The sequence below is a fragment of the Dasypus novemcinctus genome, chromosome 15 (genome assembly GCF_030445035.2).
Source record: "Dasypus novemcinctus isolate mDasNov1 chromosome 15, mDasNov1.1.hap2, whole genome shotgun sequence".
Lineage (NCBI taxonomy): Eukaryota > Metazoa > Chordata > Mammalia > Cingulata > Dasypodidae > Dasypus > Dasypus novemcinctus.
In genome coordinates this window covers 59,010,996-59,033,500 of record NC_080687.1, presented here as the reverse complement: position 1 = coordinate 59,033,500, position 22,505 = coordinate 59,010,996, and the positions used below count along the sequence as shown (strand labels likewise).

The following is a 22,505-nucleotide window of genomic DNA, read 5'->3' as shown; positions in this document are numbered from 1 at the left end:
TTCTCCTCCTCCTTCTTCAGTGACCAACACAGACTCCATCCCAACTCCCATTTCATAGCTTTGCATTTTATCAAGAAGGGCTAACAAATGGACAGCTATTGATTTCCAAGAAATTTCCGCCCCCAGGGAAAGGGAGTCTATCGTCTGGATCACAGACACATTTCTTTCCCTCATTAATTAATTTTCTCCTCCTCCTTTGGCAGGCCCCGCTTCACATTTCCTTTGGCAGCGCCCAGGAGCCATCGAGCTCAGGAGCAGATATTTGTTGGTTAGAATGAGCATCTGCAGAAAGGGCGGAAAGCAAGGACCGGCACTGTTGGGGGTGACCTCTCCTCGCCTTTAACCCCTGCCCCACCCCCTTCCCCAGCTCGGGGAGAGCGCGCCTGACAGCTGCTGCCTGCCCCGCACTGCTCTCCACTTCCGAAGCGGCGCAGAGAAAGTTAGCGCTTGACTCCGCAGCCACAACCTGCACGCCTCCTCCCGCCCTCGGAGGCTATAATCGATTTAATTGTCTGGGTGTAGAGGGAGAGGTTCTGTCCTGGGAAATGTTAACGGAACTGCGTGTATCCAGGGAAGGGTGTTGAGCCCCACGCTTCTGCACGCACCCGGGGCTCTGGCCCCACCTGCACGTCAAGCCACCGCGAGTTCCGACAGCGCAAGCACAAGCTCTGCTCCTCCCTGATTCCGGGGCGTACGTGTCCCTCAGGCACAGTTGCCCAGTTGAGATGAGGCACATTTCTCTGCTCGGCGAGCAGCGTGCTGGGGATACCTCCTCAGGGCCCAGAGTCTGCGGGACTTCTTGGGTCTTTTGCGTTGTTTTGAGCAGTGTGAAGAGGCAGACAGGGATCGAGAAGCAGGCTCCGGGTGGGGACTTCGGTTCTCAAAGAGGGGCCGCAGACTGACTGCCCAGAGGTCGCCCTCGGAAATCGATTTCCGGAGGGTGGTGTGAAACAGGGACTGGTGCGATACCTTAGTTCTGCCTCCCGGCTGTCTTCCGAGGGCCATGCCTTCGCTGCTTTGATCCTGTCTCTTAGCCCTACCGGTCAGGCATCCGGGCCCCGTCCCTCTAGCGCGACGGAGACTGGACCCCTGGCCGCCCCGACTGGGGGCTATTGGACCTCGCCCTGCAGCTCCCGACGCTGTGGCGCCGATCCCGACCTGTCCTCCACGGCTCGCCAGGGACCCAGGCCAGCTCCGAGGCACCAGGCTTTTCCTTACAGGGAAGCCACTGGCCTCCTCTCCCCAACCCCCACTTCCCGCGCTGCCTGCCACCCGCAGCCGCTCGCATCCTCAAGTTCTTAAAGCCTAGGCTGGGTGTGTTATTGGGGCTCATTTTGATCTCCTCTTCTGAGGCTCCCTAAGGACGGGGCACCTTCCGGATTAGAAAAGAGAGCCTCAGCCTGGCGTTCAGGCTGGTCTCCAGCTAGGGCGGAAGGCGAGAATTCCGTCTGCCGGGTGGCGGGGGTGTGGAGGTGGAGGGGACAGCGAAACACTGCTTTCCTTCCTCTGGCCCTTTAATTCAAAAGCACCTTCCGTTGGGAACATTTCCATGGATGTCGACTACCCCACCCCGAGATGTCGCTGATGCCCTTGCGACCTGGATGGTGTCCCAACAAAGTTCACTGACTGTCATTCTCACTCTTGGCGTTACATACATAGGTATGGAAAGACAGAGACAGAGATGATCTCTGTGATATCTCTCTGTATCTTCATTCTGGTCCTTCTGCGGATATAAAACCCACCTATCCAGTGGAGACCCTACGGACAAAGCATGGCAACTATGTCCAGGTCCTAACAGGCGCTCGCTGCATGCACACACACACACGCACACACACGGCTCCCCGCCTGCTAGTTACAAGAGCCACTTTCGCAGCCAGAGTGAACAATATTGCACCACTCACTGAACATGGCCACGCGCCCCTGTCATTCAGGTCCCAAGACAAGCAGGGGCGCCCCTATTCCACCCTGGCCCCTGCTAAGCCTGGGAGAGAGGGCTAGTCAGAGAAGGGGCTTACTAGGGTCCCGAGCTAAAATAAATAACTAAATAAAACACACAAAACTCTACAAGACACACCCGCTTGTGATCCCACGCGGCGAAACGGAAGTTCCGACGCCTTCCCTCTCTGAAGGCGCTGGGACCCGGACGCACGCGCGCCTTGGTGGGAGGCAGCTCCGCGGGCTTAAATGGACCGCAGTGGACAGCCCTACCCCGCCCCGCCACCCCCCAAGCAATTCCGTTCCAAGGACCAAAAGGCGGGCGCCCTTCACCCATTGCAGGCTCCGTTCTGCCCCCAGGAGCAAGACTCCCAAGAGGGTCTAGAAGCGGTGGAGGTAACCGCGATGCAGCGAGTTCAAACCCGTGAGGGCGGACCTGAGTCCTGCCGCCCGGCTCTAACGCTCGCCGGCGCCGCCGCCAGTCGCCCCTCCTTTCCGCCGCCCGTACAAATCAAAGCCCCTTGCGAGGGACTGGGAAATAGTTGCCTTGTCATGTAACACATTGCCCTGATTTATTATAAAATTTTAACGAAATCATGCATATTTTAACAGCCTTTAATCACTGCATGAAAATTTAATTCATGGACTGTAGAGCGTTTAAATAAATGAAGTGTTAATTCATTAGGATTAATTAATTTGTTAAAGGATTGTGTGCAAGGTTAAGGTGGAAGGAAAACTCTTTGTTGGTTTCGCGCGTCTTAATCGCTAGGTTTCGGGAGCGGTAATAAAATGCAAGGAAACCGCAAAGCTGTTTCTTCGGGTGGGGTCTGGGGCAGGACGAGCTGAGAGCGCCCGGGAGAGCGCGGGGAACTCCGACCCGAGCGGCACGGGCGGAACTGTGCCCCCAGGAGACTGTGTGCGCGATGGCGGTGGTGGGGGCGCGCGGGAAGTGAAGCGAGTGGGGAGGGGAGACACCCTGGAACTGGAATCCGGCACGGCCCGGTTCGCTGGAGTCCGAGGGAGGGAAGAGGGACTCGGAGCCAAGACAGCGGATCAGACCCACCTCCCCACCCCCAGCATGAGAATGACCCCGTGAGGGAGGGAGGGAGGGGTCCGCCCTTTCTGGTCCCCGCGGGCCCAGGCTTCGCTTAACAGACAGATGATGGGTCAGACCTGCCACGTCCTGGGCCTCCCAGCTCCCAGGGAAACGCCGTCTCGCCATCAGGCCGCCGGTGCAGGCGGCGAGGGCGAACTCATCCTCCCAGGACGCTCTGAGTGGGCGGAGCAAGGCCAAATGTGCAAGCTCAGGCTGGAGCAATCCCGTAAACCTTTTCCATTAAGTAGCCCTGACGTTAGGGCATGGTTCCTTCCACACCTTTTCGGAGAGGGCCACTGAGAGGCGCCTGCTCGAGCTTAGGGGACACGTGTAAGAGATGTCCTCTTCCGCGCTGAACTCGTGCTCATCCTTCAGGGCCCAGTCTTAGTTATCCCTGTGAAGCCGCCTGATCTCTTATCTGCTTTACGCTATCCCCAACACGTACATTTCCCTACTCACCTCCGTTGTAAAAGGAATCCAAATGAATGAGAATTAGGCCTTCCCTCCTCACAGCAAGTCTCAGTAAATGCTTAACTGAAATCCTTATCCCCGACGACTAGATTTTCACGGCCCCCAAGTTGTGCTACACAAGACGCAAGCTTCCACACACTTGTTTAATCCAATCAACATTTACTAGGGAGCTCTACTCCCTCTTGAAGCCCTGAAGACTGGGAATCTAGTTTCAAGAACTGTAGCTGCACCTCAAGGTATTTTAGACCGCGTGAGCGGTATAAAACTGAAGATCACCATAGCCTGCACATCAGATGAGTTCTTAAAAGAAATCTGCATCTTAATAGATGCTTCCTCACTCAGAGTGGGGTTCCGGGAATTCAGCATTAAATGCTCACTTTGTACTCTGAGATCATTGCTTAAAAGGTTTTCTCTCTGCCAAGTATTACTAAAAAGATCAAGTTACATCAGGATAAGCAAAGGCTACATTGTAGGACTCCCACAAATAGGAACGACACTTTCTTACAGACTTTGGGAAGCCTTTCTAATTTAATAGGCCACACTCCATAAGGTTAAACTGCTAATGTCAGTTTGATGCTCTCTGCAAGTATCAAGTGCAGGTACAAAAGCAAGAGAAAAAATTCTATGGCATCTATTACGCGTGAATAATGGAAAACCATTCAAGTATACAGAAACCACCGTTCCTGAAATATCTTATGGTACAAAATCAAGGTTCCATCCTTGTTCAGTGGCACTTGTAATTGTTTCAAACCAACGTAGCCACCAGAGAGATGATAGGCAAATTTGACAGATTTGAAATTAAGGGGCTGTAAATCTTAAAGTCTACCATTTTCAGTTTTAATCTCAGTTGAAGGAAAAGACATTACTTTTGGATGGGGTGAAGATCTTGACAATTAAAAGACGAACACAAAGTCATAAGGAAAAAATATCTAGCATACTGTCACATCCCTACGGCCTTTTAGAAAGATGCAACAGTCAAAAGGTACTGTTTTTTAATAGACATGAACTGGTTGGAGTCTGCTTCCTTTATCATTAGATCTTTTTCTAACATAGCTTTAGTGAAATTTAACCAAAAGATGAGGTTAAATGTCATAGCCTACAGTGAATCTTTGGAAACTCTCATTGACCTACTTAGTAGTAGAGTTAGACCCAGGAATTAAAGAGGGATTAAATGTTACTTGAAAACAAACATGCTAGTACTTCAAAAATATTACTTTTAAAAAAAGAATCCTTAGGAAATTTCAAATCTCTCTTCCCATTTATTTATCCATTGGCCAACAAATGTGTACTATCATAAAGAGGAAAGAGCTCTGGAGTCACAGGCAGCTCCAAGACATGTCTCCACCCCACTCCAGTTGTGTTATCACAAATCCTCAATTCACTTCTCTGTGATTTTGAGATATTACTTAGCTCACAAGTTTTGGAAGGAGGGTCAGAATGAGAGAGAGGTTAGCACAGCACTTGGTCTCAATAAAAGTTGTTTGTTTTGTTTTCTGGGAATATGTGTAATATTCTAAAATTCGTGACATCATATTCATCATGACATCAGATATGGTAAAGATGGGGAGTGTAGATTAGAATGTGTGACTAAAACCAAATTCTGCACAGATTATTCTCTTCAACTGAGGAATGTCACAAATCAGATTCGATTAATATATGAAATATTGTTTGGGGGAGGATGGAGCAGGGTTTCTGAAGGTAAGCAGCTGGGAAACGCTGGGTCCAATATGGAGCACTTATCCTTTATTAGACTACTTTAGTAAATCATGCTACAAACTCCCGGTTTTCATAGCAGTGTCAGTGGATTAAAAACAAACACAACTTTTCTGTACATAAAAATAAAAGTTCTCCTTCAAAAAACCAAAACCAAAACCAAACACACTCTTGGCAAAAAACTATAGACAAAATTAGAGCAAGGCTTACCCCCAAATTTACTCTGTGACTACTAGTTCGGGAAATTCTTAGACTTCTTTATTTGAGTTTCTAATTTAAAAACACATTGTGAAAGATAAACTGCTAGTATCTCTGAAAGTATGCTCTACCTTTAACTTATCAGAAAGATAAAGTAATAACTACTGGAAAGATAAGTGATAAAACAAAACTTATGCTTTATGTCAACTTTTTTCCTGGCTCTTACTACTTCTAAAAGTGGAGGGTATAGTCTCTAAATTATGAAAGCGATTCATTATACCGTTATACTTTTTTTTGAATCCTCAAAATCAACAGGGGCTGGCAAATTTTTCTCTGAAAGGCCAGAGAATAAATCTTTTAAGCTTTGTGGGCCATATGGTCTCTGTCACAATTATTTAACTCTTGCTAGTGTAGTGCAAAAGCAGCCATAGGTAATATGTAAACAAATGAGAGTGGCTGTGTTCCAACAAGACTTTATTTAGAGACATTAACACTTCAATATCATATAATTTTCATATGTCACGAGATATTCTTTTGACTTTTTTCAACCATTTAAAAATGTAAAAACCATTTTTAACGTGCAGGCCTTACAAAAACAGGTGGCGGGCCAGATCTGTTAACCCCTGTACTATAAGAGTGATTAAAAATAAGTTTTCCTGGTCTTTACACACTGAATTAATTCAATATCTCAGACAACATCAAGGATTACAGTGCTTATGACATCTTTTATTCAATTTACATAAAAAAGCATGCAGTATTAATGTAAAATGTTCAGTGCACATCAGAAAAACAAATTATTAGCATACAGAACCGTTTTTTAAAGGCCTACACAGGCATATGAAACATGTTTGGAATAATAGTATCTTTTTTTTAGAGCCTACATTAAAAATTGTGCTTAGCTCTTACCTAGCCTCACTTCCTCAACATTCTTCATGGAAAAAAAAAGAATTCGCCTGACATAAAAGATATGCTATTAGTGAATTGAAACTTATTTTTCTTAATATGGAAAATAGAGCAAGCAAGACTGCTACCATGCATACAGAGTTTCCGTAAAGAACAGTAACATGCAAACAAGAACTTTGTTACTCCAAAAGCTCCCCTGGGATGTCAATGGATCAAGAACTTGACAACAAATGTTTTGCATCTGCACATACAGAAAAATGAAGATACCAGGTTTAGGGTCCTCTGAACCCATTCTTCCATGTCCTTTTTCCAAAGTTGGCTCAATTTCTAATTTTCCGTACACACAAAAAGATGGACACATGTAACCTCTGATACAAAACTTACTATTTTCAAATAGAAAATGTTTCTTCTCATACTAGCAGAACATTTCCACAAAACCTGGAAAAAACACAATGTTAAAAAATGCAAACATACATGTAAAAACATTTAAAAAGTAAATGAATATTGTGCTATGGTTAGAGTGCTATTTCTCCATCATGGCCTTACATAAAATTAGGCCATCACTAAACATAAATAAAAAGGGACAGGTAAAATAATTTCCACCCTAGGAAAAGCTTTAAAGAAACTCAAGTGTCTTATGGGCAGTTGTGTAGATAGCACTAAGTTTTATTTAAGAAACCCAAGTTCTGAAGACATTTAAGACTTAGGCTTATCAAGAGGCCACTGTATCTAACATTGAAATCAAAAGTCAAGAAAACAAAATACACCTGACCCAGACAAATATTATATTCATTAAAAACAAAACAAAAAAAAAACCCTCTCTCCCTACCGTCTCCAGTCAAAAACTCCCCAAATGAAAATGTAATCAAAAGATCAAACTCCTTCCAAAATGACCAAAAGTATTCTGAGTAAAGATTAATCTACCATTCTGAGTTGACACTTGACTAAAGGTTATCAAACCAAAATTGTACAGAACTTATTTGAAGGGGAAAAAAACAATGTAAAAGAATCTCTATATTCCTCTGAGGACAAAACACAAATGACATCTTTCTATTGAGTCAACTTTTAGTTGCTTTTGATGGGCTGGCATTGGAAAGACTGCTCTGAATTTTTCTTTTTGTTGATTGATTCACATTTTTATTTCTCTTTTCAGGCACAAAGGAAGTAGACCAAGGAGAGTGAAGGTGATTATGAAGACCATGCATCTCTGAGGACATCTTAAACAAAGATGACCCAAACCTTTGATCTTCAAAGAGCCGGTGTGAACTACTTAATAAAATACCCTGGGAAAACTCCGTCTGAAACAAACAACTTGGAGGTTTGATTTCATTAGTTCCTGGATTGGAACTGGGATGGAGTGAAAAATCTTCACTCATTTCTTGGTCAGACGGAGAGAGAAGAAAAAAAGAAGAGGGTTTCCATTCATTTCCATTTTCTAACTGATCAGTAGTTAGAGAACCTTTGGAAAGGTCTGGCTTAGTTCTTTCTTCCAACTTACCAGGTTCATCAAGAAATTCACCACCTTGAGATGGTTTTGACAACCCATCCAAATCCACTGACTTAAAACCATTATTACAGGGGCTCTTGCTGTTGTCTGACTCTGACATCATTGAATCCAACTCAGAGATTTTGTCTAGGTAAGCTGCATCCATTGATGCTTCACTGGAGGTTCTTGTCCGATTCATTTCAAAAGAGCGAATAGAATTCAATCTCTTGGATAAACATGAGCCTGATTTCTCACTTGATTTTGAAGATATTTCTACAACAGAATTTGCCATTGTGTTCCCCTCTGTACTTTCAAAATCCAAATTTTGGGCATAGCTTGTAGAGCAACAATCCCAAAACCCTGTCTTGGAGGAAGTAAAGCATTCTGATTTCTTTTCATTTTCATTTCTACTTATATCATCCTCTGAAAAATCTTTATTACAAACATTTGGAGAATCACAAAAATCATCAAACACCAGTTTTCTGAGATGGTTTGAGTGTGTTTTGGAACCTCCAGCCTTGACCACAGAGTTTTCTCTATTTTCTGGAGTACTGAGCTGAAGGCAACTAAGGGACAAAGGAGTACAAGGAGCTGGAAGATCATAAAGTTCTTCATCTTTGTAAGGTACGCAATCACTTGTTTTATTACCCCATTCTCTTTCCAAAAAAGTGTCCATACTTGTATCTGTCACATCTAACATTATTTCTACCTGTTTTTGATAAAGTTCTTTGTTCTTAGAACAATTTGGTTCTGTTTTGCTGGTGCTTTCTTTCCTGGCAGAACTGGTATCAGAGAGCATGCTGCTAGAAGGCTTTATCAGGTGAGAAGAACTTGGGGTGGATGAGCCAGGCTGCTTTCTGGCACCATCACCTTGGTTCTCTAATGCCACATCCTCCTCACTGCTTTTGTTCCCCTTGCTATCTGTAGAAAGTGCTCTCTGGCAAATGGAATTCATAACTTCCTTCTCTTCACTTGAATTTTTAAGCTGCGCAACTTGAGATTCCAGTTCCTCTATATATTTATCACTTCGTTCCAGGGCTTTCTTGAGGCGACTGGTTTCACGTTCATACTGTTCTACCTTGGACTGAAGAGCAGCAATTGTAAACCTTCCAAACCTGCAAGGAATGAAAGGATAGTTAATCTTTATAGCTCAAGTTTTTTTCTTTCCTTTTCAAAGTTTAAGAGCACAAATTGTCCCAGCTCATTCTAATTTCACATAGAAAATGGTGACGTTTCAGAAGAGTGAACAAGACAAAAGCATGCAGATATATTATCTTCAAAAAAAGATTTCCCCTTTTATGTCATTATAAGCAAATGATAATAATGGCAACGATCTAATGAATACTTTTGTGGTCAAAATCAGACTAATGGTAGTCCAGATGGAGAAATTTGCTCATGATTTCCCTTCTAAGAGCTGGCTCTATCAATTCAGCTCATATATGCATGAAGAGTTATCCCCTAAAACAATGGCAGAGATTTATGATAACATTTGAACAGTGGTCCACATCTTGAAATATTTACATTCAATCATTTTCCTATGGTACAGCAGTGTTTTACAATACATTTCTTATACAATGTCACCTTGTCAAACATAAAATGCCAATCTGAAATTCAAAAACCTTAGCAGTTCAAGGAGGTGGTTTTAAATACTTATTTGGCCCCTTTCAATTACAGCCACCCTTGATTTGATGCTTTTACTTAGCCTTTCTAAGTCCTAGGCTTCCATTCATTTCAGCTCTACTTATTTTTGGCATTTACAACCATGTGGGACATCAATCTCATTTCTTCCCAGTCTGAAATACAAAGTTAGTGCTTGTGGTTCCAATACACTACACACAAAGCCATTTTCACGTTTTCTGAAAGGGACCTTTTTGGAGAGTGACTGAAAAAGACCACATAAAATATTCACCCCTTTTACTGGGATCATCTTGTTTTCATTATTCCTTCAAGAGTGGGTATGGGGTTCAGCAGTATACTTGGGGTGGGAATACAAACATGAATAAGACAGTCCTAGCCCTGAAAAACATAAAATGTCTTTCGTTCCCTCTGATCACAAGGAAAATTCCATTTTTAAAGAAACTGCTTCTTTTGAGCCAATAAACATAAGCTTTATAGTCTAATCCCATGAAGAGCTCTCTATCCCAAAGTTATTTTTTAAAAAGTCTTTTCTAAATCATCTTTTTGATGACTTAAATATTGGCTCATTGAAAAATTCAGGGGTTGCCACCTGGACAAGGGTACTTGGAGAAGCTGACTTCTAAAAACTGTTTTTAATCTATGGGTTAATCTTTTTCTTTCTTTATCCTACTTATAAAAATAACTATATTTAAGGAAATGTACTAAGTTTTAAAAAAAACCAAACTATTAACGGAGCAAGAGACAGTAATTCCACCTCTCAGAGCCAACAGAGCATGTTCTACAACTCCCACTTAACGCTGTCTCTTTCTAAACTCCAACCCAATCACACTTGCCAGATCACTCTTGACATGAACCCTGTACTCTCTTGTCACTGAAGGAAAAAACAGGGCCCAAAGTAAATAAAGAATCATAAAATTTCAGCATTAGAAGACTCAATTGCAAAATATTGATCTACTCACAGCAATTAACTGAACTCCCAGAGAGAGAGCACACTCCTTTCAACTTCTAAAAAACAAAGCAAAAACTACAGTGATAACCAAAACGAAATCAAATACAACAATAAACCTCCCCATTTTAAGGACAAAATTTATTACTATGAGTATTTGGTTAAATTGAATGATAGGAGTTTTTCTTTAATAGCAAAAGTGACAGCCTTAAATTTGCTTACTAACATAAAACTTGCTTTTTTCAAGGGTAATTTTTATAATAAAGGTATTCTCAGATGCAAAATCAAATGACTTAAAATCAAGCAATGTTACTAGGTAATAAGTCAGCTCCTGCCAAAGGGTGTCCCTGGGAAGTCAGAAGCTTATGTAATGAAAAAAAACAGTGACAAATAAGGAACATCCATGTTTTAACTCATGTACATTTCAAACATAATGTCATTTATTTATTAGATTTATAGGTTTACAGAAAAATCATGCAGAAAGTAGAGTTCCAAAATGTATCCCAATAGTTTCCCCTATTATTAACATTTTGCACATCATTTTAACACTCTATATTTGCCCTCATTTTTTAAAAATCATGTTTTAAAAAGAATTAAGTTAACACATGGTTCTGAATTAAGGACAGCATTAACCATATTTCTGTGTGCATTAGCACCACGAAAACACAACAAAAGCCAGAATGGAGCTACACACAAGGACAGGCAAGCATGAGAAGTCACTGATGAGTTAGGCTGTTCTGTAAAAGGTCACTGCCCTCAATTCCCCAAAGTTCCATTTCAATACTTTACAAGTCTATAATACTTTGAGTGATCAGACCTTTTTACCATGTTAATAAGGGATCCATGCTCGTACAGTGAATGCATGGAACTGATCAATTAATTAATCCATGTAATTTACTTGTTTTCTGAGCTCAACCCCATTACAGTATAAGCTCCAGAAAAGCAGGGATTTTGACTGCCTTATTATCACTACAAGATCTCTTGCAAAATTTCTGGTATACCATAGTCCTTCCTTAAATATTTGTTGAATAAATGTGATTTTCTTACTTGAGATATTTCAATGCCTTTACATCAAGACTGAGCCAACACCATGGGATAAGCTTATGGTCCTTGGGTCTCTTACAATGTTAAGTACTATAAAAGTTACTACACTACCAAACAAAATGTGAATCATAAACTTGACTGTTTATTTTTTACCCTGACACCAAGAAAAGCAAGAGAGTGACACGAAGTGTACTTCTTTCGCTATAGGCTTGCCACTGTACATTGCCCCATCCAAAAGAACTTCCATTTTCACCTTATTCAAATAATGTAAATAGATGAGACTTTGACAGAGGTGTTAGGGAGACTTTTATCTTACCCTAAATACCTACATTAATTTCAGCAAAGGACAATTTATTTTATCATAAAGAAATACCAACAGTTAGGGATAGAGATCCATATGACACTTCTGTGGAAAAAAGAACAATGAGGACAAGAGCTTATTTGCAGGTCTTAATGCGCTCTTATTCACACTACCTCTAAACATTTCCAGAGTACACAACATTAATGAATCAATGCCAAGGCAAGCCAGAGGGACTTCTAACATCATTTACCATACTTCCTTTTCCTGAGCAAATTTCAAAATGGAGTATTTTTATAACATTCCATTAGAGACCAAAAGGCTTTGATTTTCAAAGTAGTAGTGATGGCCAAAGGCTTCATTATGCCAGAGAAACACTGTAGAGCAGTATGGGAACTGAAAATGATATCGGAAGTATATTCTGCCAGAATCGTGGAGATGCTTAAAGTATTTTTTTTTTAGCTTGCAATGTTAACCAATGTATATATTCTGGATGAGAGAAAAAGGACAAATGCTCCCCTGTCCAAACAGCTATAGTGCTAAGACTGTTCCTATCCCCACAAGAAGGGAAATGAAATTCCTATGGGTTTGACCTTTGAGGCATTATTCCTAGAGTAACAGCATCTCTAAAAACAAAAAGGATGTAGTTCTCAATATCACATTTTCTCTTCAAAATCATTATAGCCCAAAATACAGGAATGTTAGGGATTAAAAGAAAACAAATGTGGTAAGAGAATAAATTCCAGAACCAAGTATAAAACAAACTAAGCTCTAGTGCTGTGCAGCATTTAACTAATTGTAGAACCCTGAACATTTCTTTGCCTCTCTGGCTTCAATGCCATCTTTAATAAAACTAGAAGATTGAACTAGATCAAGGGCTGGCAAGGTATGGCTCATTGACTGTTCTTATCAATAAAGTTTTAATTGGAACATAGCCATGTACATGTTTACATATTGTCTCTGGCTGCTTTCTTGCTACAACAGTAAAGCTGAAGAGTAACAGAGAACATACAGCGTGGAAAGCCTAAAATATTTACTATCCGGCATTTTACAGAAAAAAATTCGCCAACCCCCTGCCCTAGATGACCTTTATGTCCCTTCTAAGTTTAGCTTTCTCTGTTCTGTGATATGTTTCGATATTGGTCAAAAGGAATCTCTTGTGAACACACATTATACCTTATCTGTGCTCCTCTGAGTGTTTTCCATTTTTCACTAATTTTCATTAGTTATTTAAATGGAAAACTTCTCTTTCATGTTGCACTGAAAGTTCATGAAAGTATTCACAACTGTATTTTTGTTTCTCCTCAAAGTCTAACATAGTTCTCTGAACTAATAAGGTGAGAGTAATAGGCCAGGCCTGCTATGCTGAGACCCTGAAGAATCCTAGAATGTAAGTAACTAGGTTATGTAATTATCATAGGAAGAAGTTATGAACCCAGTACTTGGACATGAAGTTTTTGTGACTGGTTAATATATCCTCCCTACTCTTGCCCTTGCGCCAACAAAAGGGATAAATGCAGCAAGTCCAGCAGGTTGATAAACCACTACACTTCCTGAGGAACAAAAGGGACACTGGAGAGGAGAGCCCACAGGCCCTTTCATGATTCTTTCAATTTACTATTATCTTACTCCCTAGCTGATAGTGAAACAAAGTGACAGCAATCTTTGGACCACAGTTTTTCTGTGGTTTAGCCTACCTAACAGTTTCCAATGTTGATATCCTCACTTTGCATGGTTTCGATAGGTACAAATTTCAGTTAGCACGATTTAGTTAAATAACACCAATAAAGTTACTATCCAACAACAAGGTTCCAACTTGTTACATTATATTAACAGACTAATTGCACAAAGTACAAACATTGCTGCTAGTCTTCAGTATGGAAATCACTGTGTAAATATTAATAGCAGTGTGCATCATAATCTAGTATCAATATTGCCACTTCTTTCAGTATTTTTGGGATTGGTCACTGAGAATCTTTGATTCAGTTCATACACAGACAGAAGAGTATGCAGTTGTGTTGCCTCCTTGTCTTTCAGTGATAAAACTCCATGACATTTTACCAACAAAATTAAAGATGCAGCAGAAAATGATGTGATCACACTGGAAGTAAAACTAGAATCAAATGTAACTGTAGTTCCAAAAACATAGCTGACCATGGGAATGTTGAAATTGCTACTGTTAAAGAGACAATAGATATAAGCCAGAGAAACCTAGCAGAGGCAAACTTAATGCTATAAATGAGGAAAGCGGTTATGATGGAAAGGGTAAAGATGCTCAATGAGAAGAAAAACCTATTCAGCCTATTCTCGATATGTTTTTTACAAAGAAGTAGAACACTTTAATTCTCAAAGTTTCCAGTGTTTTAAATTATAGTATATATTAGTTTTACATCTTTTTCATTTCCATATACAAAATTATAACTGACAGAGTTTTAATGTTTTGACAAAAATTTTTAAGGGTCACAGAACAACTGTGATTTTTTCCTACTGATTATCAAGATTTCTTTATATGGTTTAAGCTCACATGGCCATTTCTATGATCCTGCACCACCGTGCAAAACAAGGATTGCCTGTACTAAAATAATGGTTTATGTGCAAGAAAATCAAATAAACTGTGAGTCTCATTTTTAAAATTTTATTTTTATTTTAAAGAACTCCCACCCTTAACTAATGAAATAGCCCTAGCATAGAGTAGGTTTTATTTTAGAGTTGCCTATCTACATAGCTGTAGTTGCTTGTCTTTTCATTCCCCAACTTTCAAAATAAAGTGCCACCTTATTTTAAACATGGATAGGTGGAGTTTCAGAGGGAAGAGCTTTACAGGGCTCCATTTCCTTTCCCTAGGACCCTGTCTTGAAGGAAAGTACATTAGATTTGAGATTCCTTGAGTTTATAAACTCCTCCTTTTGTCTATATATAACTCAAGCAAGAGTCTGTAACATGAGATCTTGAGGAATCTGAGTTTTAATAGAAGTTAGCAAGAAAAGGGAAAGGTCCTTTGTCTTGTGTGTATATGTACGGGGTGAGTAAAGGAGCCTCTTTTAGGGAAAGAAGACAGGTAAAACCACAACAGTAGGGAAGTCAAAACCATATTTAGTGATAGTGGTAGCTCAAAACTCTGGCATCCTTTCTTTCTCACCTGCTTCCTTTCTTTTGGTCATGTGTTAACCATACCTACCTCAACTGTGTGTGTGTGTGTGTGTCTCTATCAAGAGGAGAAAGGAGATTCTATCTTTAACCTACTAGTAAAGCTTTGGGAAGTGAGCCATATTTTTTTACCCACTGCTGAGCCACATGACTTGGCAGAGCTTCCTCAAGAGAGTTTTTCCTTTCTAAAATGAAACACTCAGTTATTAAAATAATACATTCCTAAAAATTTGTTAATCATAAAAGTACTGTCTATGACCCATCTGAGTAATATAAATTGGTTCTTCAAAAATATAAGACAATATGAAGTATACTGAGAGAAGAAATTAATTCTTCCTGAAGACTCAAGGCGGAACCATCTTTGGGAAAGAAAAAAAAAAAGTAACATGTATTTTGGGATAGCAAGTAGAAAAGGAAAAGGAACGGGAAGTGGCTGTGGCTCAATCAATTGGGCTCCTATCTACCATATGGGAGGCCCTGGGTTCACGTTCTGGGGCCTCCTTGTGCACAGGCAAGCTGGCCCACGCAGCCCGGAGAGCTGATGCGGGAAAATGACACAACAAGGGAGATAAGCAAACACAGAATGCACAGTGAATGGACACAGAGAGCAGACAGCAAGCAAGTCACAAGGGAGGGGGGGAGGGAGGGTTAAAAAAAAAAGAAAAGGTAAGGGCTAAAAAAATAAGAAAAGGAACTTTCCTTAGGAAAGCATTTTGATCCAAGCTTTGTGTTCTGTGGCCTGGATTGCTGTTGGGCTTCTCTTCCTAAGTGACAGTACCTTCAAATTTTCCACTCAAAAGCTTTATGATTTGCCTCCTATGGAATTTTTTTTTTTGTTACTATTGTGAAAGAGATCCATTCCACAACATTTAAAATCATTTTTTTAAGGAATAACATGATTATTTATTTTTAAGTTCTAAGAAAATGATGAAATAATGAGATATAAAATATGTCAGAAATACTACAAAGACACTTCATCTTTACGTGGAATCTGGCCTGTCCAGCACTTAGACTGAAAGAAATTCTTTTATATACTATTTTCGTGAATACAGGTGGTTGTATTATGGACACAGAGGTGGTAGCAGATGGACTTAAAACTCTATAATATAGGGCTTCTAGGAAAATGGTGATGATGTAGGTCGGCATTGCTCAGCTCTTGCACAAAAAACAGCGGAGAAAGGGCAAAAACCTACCCGAGGGAGCTGCTTTGGCAATCTACACAACAGGAGGCTGCAGGGCATCATCCTGGAGGGAGCAGGACAAAGAGACTAAGAAGCCAAGGGAAGTCATGAGCTGCTCACCTCTGTGGCTGGAAAAAAGGGGGCATGTTAAACCCCACCCTCAAGGCAAATAGCCTCCTATGGAATCCCTAGGTCTCACTAGACAGCTGAGAAGGAGGGAGCGCTCTCTGGGAGAAAGAGGTGTCTGGCAGAGGGTGGAAAGTGGTTTTGTTTCAGTAGGTTTGGCAACAGAAGCCCTCTTTAAATCTGGGGGAGGACACCAGCCAGCACTGAGGTGGCCCCAGGGAGAGGGGAGGAGGGATCTGATCAGGCCCGGCTGTCACACCAAAGTGCAGAAGAACTAGGTCACTAGGTCGGGGAGGGGGTGGAGACAGACTCCTAACTAGTCTGGCCCCTGAAAACTGTTAAGTTCAACTTGCCTGAGGGAAACTTGGGCAGAAAGAGTCAGATAAGCTTTCAGAAGCCTATTTAACCTATAGAGCCTATGTAGTTCAGTGGAGGAATTCCTACCTTGCATGTAGATCGAGTCCAGATATCTCCTAAGAGAAGGGATCCAGGGAGTGATCCACTGAGTTATCAGGCACACAGCTAGCACCATATGATAGGGTATGTATAGAATGAGACTGCGTTCTTTTGTTTTAGGTTTTTTGGATCTTGTTATTTTATTTTTTATCAGTTTTCCTTTTTTTTCTGTTTCCTTTATTTTATTTGCTAAAACTGGGCAAATCACCTGTAGAGGACAGGCTGCAGGGTGATTAATTGATGCACACCAGCAGCCTGCGAAGGTCCCTAGGGGCCTAAGAGAGAAGGTTGTTTTTCCTGTTTTGTTTTTTTTTTGCCTTAAAACAGAAAACACTTAATTATCTTGCAGTTTCTGAGGTTCAGGATTCCAGAAACAGCTTAGAGTCTCTTATATGGTTACAGTCAAGCTGTTGAATAGGACTGTAGTGGTCTGAAGGCTTGGCTGGAGCTGGAAGATCTGCTTCCAACATGGCTCACTCACTATTGTCAGGAGGCCTCAGGTCCTCACAACATGGACCTCTCCACAGGGCTGTCTGAGTGTCCTCACAACATGGCAGTTGGCTTCCCTCAGAGACAGTGATCCGAGAGAGTGAGGAGGAAGCTGTGATACCTTTTGTAAACCAGCCTCACACCATCATTTCTATCATATTCTGCTTATCAGAAGCAAGTCACTAAGTCCAGCCAACTATCAAGGGTAGGTGAATTAGGCTACATCTTTTGGAGAATGTCAAAGAATTTTGTCATTCAAAATATGTCAAAGTGGCAAATTTTAAAACTGTCATACACTGGTATTGGAAAGCTGAAAGAATAGAAAATGAATACTGAGGAAAGGCCACTATTAGTATCCACAGAAAGAAGCTACTATCCCATAAAGCTGAGGGAACAAAAGGGAACTAGTAAACCTAGGAGTTCAAAAGGGAGCTCAATGTGGCCAATGTTTTCACCTCAAAGTGATGAATGTGATGGGACTGTTGTGTGGATCTCTAAGAAAGTTGTCACTTGGCTAGTGTTCAGACTTCTGTGGGAGAGTTGCTATGAGGCTGGTGTTCTCTGAAAAGACCATGGTGTCATTGGTACTCTATCATGGAGCCAGCTGGTGGTTGTGCCTCTTAGGTGGTGCTGCATGTTTGGTACTGTAGCTGTTTTCTGCTGCTGGAAGAGAACTTACAGGAGTTTTACGATGTACAGCTATTCTATACACTCATAAGTGTCGGAATGTGCTGGGTCCTCTAAGTTCTTGGCTGAGATGTGGATGCAGGCATCCTCCAGGCAGAGAGGAATGCTTGGGTTGGGGCATGGGGTAGAGAGGCCTGGGTTGTTTTTTTGGTTGCTGTTTTGCTTGTTGTTTTTCCTCTTTTTTCTTTTACTTATTTTTTCAACCTATTCTATACCTTTTCTTTACTACATTTTTCTATCTTCTGACTTCTGTTCCTTTTCTTTCATTCCACCTCTTCTTGTTTAGTCTTCATTTTTTCTCTCCCCCTCACTCTCCCAACTTTTTCTCTTTTATTCTCTTTTCATCTGTCTGGCCTTTTAAGTCATTCTATTTTTTTTTTCTCTCTATTTTGTTTCTTGTTTCATGTTTTCTATTCCATCTTTTTTATTCCTATTTCTTTGTACTTTTTATGATTTTTTACTTGAATTACATATTTTGTTTCTTAGCTCTTACACGGTTCCTCTTCTACCTTTTAAAAAATTATTACTATTACTATTATTCTTGTTCTCTAATCTTATCTTTTTCCTTTTCTCTGGTCCTAAGAATTTTTTTCCCCAAGGGAACACAGACAATTGCAAGAATACAGAATAACAGGAACCACGTATCAAAAAGAAACTTTACCACACACAAAGAAACAACAAAATAAAACCCTAGAGTAGAAAGAGAAGCTAACAAACCAACTAAGTCTATCAAGGTAAACAGATGCCTAGACACCAACAAAAAATTACAAGCCAAACTAAGAAACAGGAGGAGATGCAGAATATGAAACTACTAATCAAGGATGTCCAAACAAATATCATGAATCAACTTAATGAAGTGAAGGAAGAGATAAAGGATATTAAGACAATACAGGGGAACATATTGAAGAAATTGTAAACACATACAAAAATATGTTGTATATGTGATGAATGGCACAATGCAAGAAATCAAAAATACACTGGAAGCACACAGCAGATTTGAAAAGGCAGAGAAAAGAATCAGTGATGTTGAAGATTGTTCATCTAAAATCAGACAGATAGGAGAACAATAGATAAATAGAAAAAAACTTCAGCAGGAACTTATGGATTTAAATGACAACATGAAATGCACAAATATACGCATTATAAGCATTCCAGAGGGAGAAGAGAAGGAAAAGGGAGAAAAAGGAGTGTTAGAGGAAATAATGGCTGAACATTTCCCAACTCTTTTGAGGGACATGGATGTACATGTCCAGGAAGCGTAGAGCATCCCAAACATTATAAATCCTAACAGGCCTACCAAGACATATTATCAAATTGCCCCAATGTTCAAGACAAAAAGAGAATATTGAAAGCAGTAAGAGAGAAGAGATCCATCATATACAAGGGAAGCTCAGTAAGATTAAGATACCAAGAAGTCATTGGTATCGCATAAGGTGCTAAAAAAAAAAAAAGTCAGTCAAGAATTCTGTATTCATCAAAGCTGGCATTCAAAAATGAGGGAGAGTTAGAAATATTTACAGATAAACAGAAATTAAGAGAGTATGTTAACAAGAAGCCTACCCTTCAAGAAATATACTAAAGAGAGTTCTGCAGGCTGAAAGGAAAAAAAAAGGAGAAAAAGGATTTGAGGACAGTATAGGAAGATTATTGGTAAGAATAACTATAAATATAAAGAGAAAAATAAAAACAACATACAAAATACATAATCCTAAAGAAAATATAGCTCATGTAAGTAATGCCTTGACAGTAATAACACTGAATGTTAATGGATTAAATTCTCCAATCCAGAGACCCAGATTGGCAGAATGGATAAGGAAATATAAACCATTTATATACTGTCTACAAGAAATGCACCTTAAACCCTGGGAAGCAAGGAGGTTGAAAGTCAAGGCTGGAAAATAATTTTATATGCAAACAATAACCAAAAAAGGGTGGGAGTAGCTATACTAACAGTGGATAAAAGAGACTTTAAATGCAAAACTACTGTAAGAGACAAAGAAGGACACTATATAGTAATGAAAGGGGTAAGCTATCAAGAGGAAAGAACAACCATAAACATTTATGAACCTAACCCAGGTGCCTCAAAATACATGAAGTACACTGGAAAAACTAAGTGGAGAAACAGATGCCTCTACAATTATAGTGGGGGATTTTAATGCACCATTATCACAATGAGACAGAACATCTCAGCAGAGGATCAATTAAAGAAACAGAGTCCTTGAATAACATGTTAGAGGATCTAGACCTCTAACATTATACCCAAACACAGTGGGATATACGGGATATACATTCTTCTTGATCGCACATGAATCATCTCCAGGATAGACCACATGCTAGGCCACAAAACAACTCTCAACGAATTCAGAAAGACTGAAATTATAAAAACGAATTTCTCTGACCACAATGGAATGAAGCTGGAAATCAGTAAGGGGAAGTGAACCAGATGAGGCACAAAGGTATGAACGTTAAACAATACTCTCTTAGACAATCAGTGGGTGAAGGACAAAACTGAAAAAGAAATCAGTAACTACCTTGAAATGAATAAAAATAACAACACATCAGAATCAATGGGATGCAGGAAAAGTAGTGCTGAGAGGGAAATTTATAGCCATAAATGCCTGCATTAAAAAGAAAGTGCTAAAATCAAAGACCTAACTGCACACCTGGAGGAATTAGAAAAACAACAAACTAATCCCAAAGCAAGTAAAAAGAAGGAAATAACGAAGATTAGAGCAGAGCTAAATGAAACTGAAAATAAGAAAACACTAGAAAAAACTTAACAAAATCAAAAATTGGTTCTTTGAGAAGATAAATAAAACTGACAAACCCTTAGCTAGACTAGTAAAGAAAAACAGAGAGAAGATGCAAATGCATAAAATAAGAAATGAGGAAGAGGATATCACCACTGATCCCAAAGAAATAAGAGTATCCTAAGAGGGTACTTTGAAAAACTGTATACCAACAAGATGGATAACTTAGATGAAATAGACAAATTTCTAGAAACATACAAGCAGCTTACATTGATGAAAGAAGAAATTGATGACCTCAACAGACCAATACAAATAAAGAGATTGAATTAGTTATCAAAAACCTACCAACTAAACAAGAGCCCAGGACCAGATGGCTTCACAAGTGAATTCCATCAAACATTCTAGAACTAATTAACACTAATCCTGCCTAAACTCTTCTATTAAAAAACAGAAGTGGAGGGAACACTGGCTAACCCGTTCTATGATGTCACCCTTACCCTAATACGAAAGCCACATAAAGACTCTACAAGAAAGGAAAACTATAGATCAATCTCTCTGATGAATGTGGATGCTAAAATCCTCAACAAAATACTTGCTAATCGTATCCAACAACACACCAAACAAATTATACACTGTGACCAAGTGGATTTAATCCCTGGTATGCAAGGATGGTTTGACATAAGAAAATCAATGTAACACATCACATTAACAGATCAAAAGAAAAAAATCATACAATCACCTCTACTGATGAAAAAAAACATTTGACAAAACATAGCACCCTTTCCTTATAAAGACACTTCAAAAAATAGGAATAGAAGGAAACTTTCTCAATGTGATAAAGGGTATATATGAAAAACGCACAACTAATATTATATTCAATGGTGAAATGCTAAAAACTTTCCCTCTAAGATCTGGTACAAGACAAGGATGCCTACTGTCAGTGCTCTTACTTAACACTGTGTTAGAAGTACTTGCTCCAGCACTTAGGCAATAAAAAGATATAAAAGGCATCCAAATTGGAAAGGAAGAAGTAAAAATTTCCTATTTGCAGATGACATGATCCTATACATAGAAAGACCTGGGAAATCTACAATAAAGCTTCTAGAGCTAATAAATGAGTTCAGTAAAATGGCAGGATAAAAGAACAACATGCAACAATCAGCATTTCTGTACACAAATAATAAAGAAATCAAGAAAAAAGTTTCACTTACAATAGCAATCAAAAGAATCAAATATCTAGGAATAAACCTAACTAAAGATGTAATGGACTTGTATACAGAAAACTATACAATATTATTAAAGTAAATCAAAGAAGACCTAAATAAATGGAAGACTATTCCCTATGTGTGGACTGGAAGTCTGAACATCAATAAGATGCCTGTCCTACCCAAACTGATTTACAAATTTAACACAATCAAAATAAAAATTACAACAGTATTTTTTTTACTGAGTTGGAAAAGTGAACTATGTTGGAAAAACTAACTATGAACTTGGAAGGGCAAGGGGCCCCAAATAGCCAAAGACAAATTGAAAAATAAAAATGAAATTGGAGGAATTACACTGACTTTAAAAAATACTACAAAGCTATGGTGGTCAAAACTGCAAACGAATTGAGAGTCTGATATATTAATAGATCTTCGCAGTCAACTGATATTCGAGAAGGCCACCCAGCCCACTTAACTGGGAGAAAATAGCCTCTTCAATAAATGGTGCTTAGAAAACTGGATATCCATATCCAAAAGAATGAGACAGGACCACCATCTCACAACCTATACAAAAATTAACTCAAGATTGATCAAAGATCTAAATATAAGAGCCAAGTCCATAAACTCCTAGAAGATAATGTAGGGAAGCATCTACAAGATCTTGTAGTAGGAAATCGTTTCATAAACTTTATACCCAAAGCACGAGCAAAGAAAGAAATAGATAAATGGGACCTCC

General features: G+C 39.8%; 1 protein-coding gene across 1 annotated transcript in view; it reads right to left on the bottom strand.

Annotated features, from left to right (window-relative positions):
- Positions 1 to 5,870: 5,870 nt before the first annotated feature.
- OBI1 (ORC ubiquitin ligase 1) overlaps positions 5,871 to 22,505 on the bottom strand; it is a 56,983-nt gene continuing 40,348 nt past the window's right edge. Inside the window, exon 6 of the mRNA XM_004448752.5 lies at positions 5,871 to 8,917. Within this exon, the coding sequence (XP_004448809.2) occupies positions 7,375 to 8,917 (1,543 nt within the window). The 3' untranslated portion in view covers positions 5,871 to 7,374. The remainder of the gene's footprint in view (positions 8,918 to 22,505) is intronic.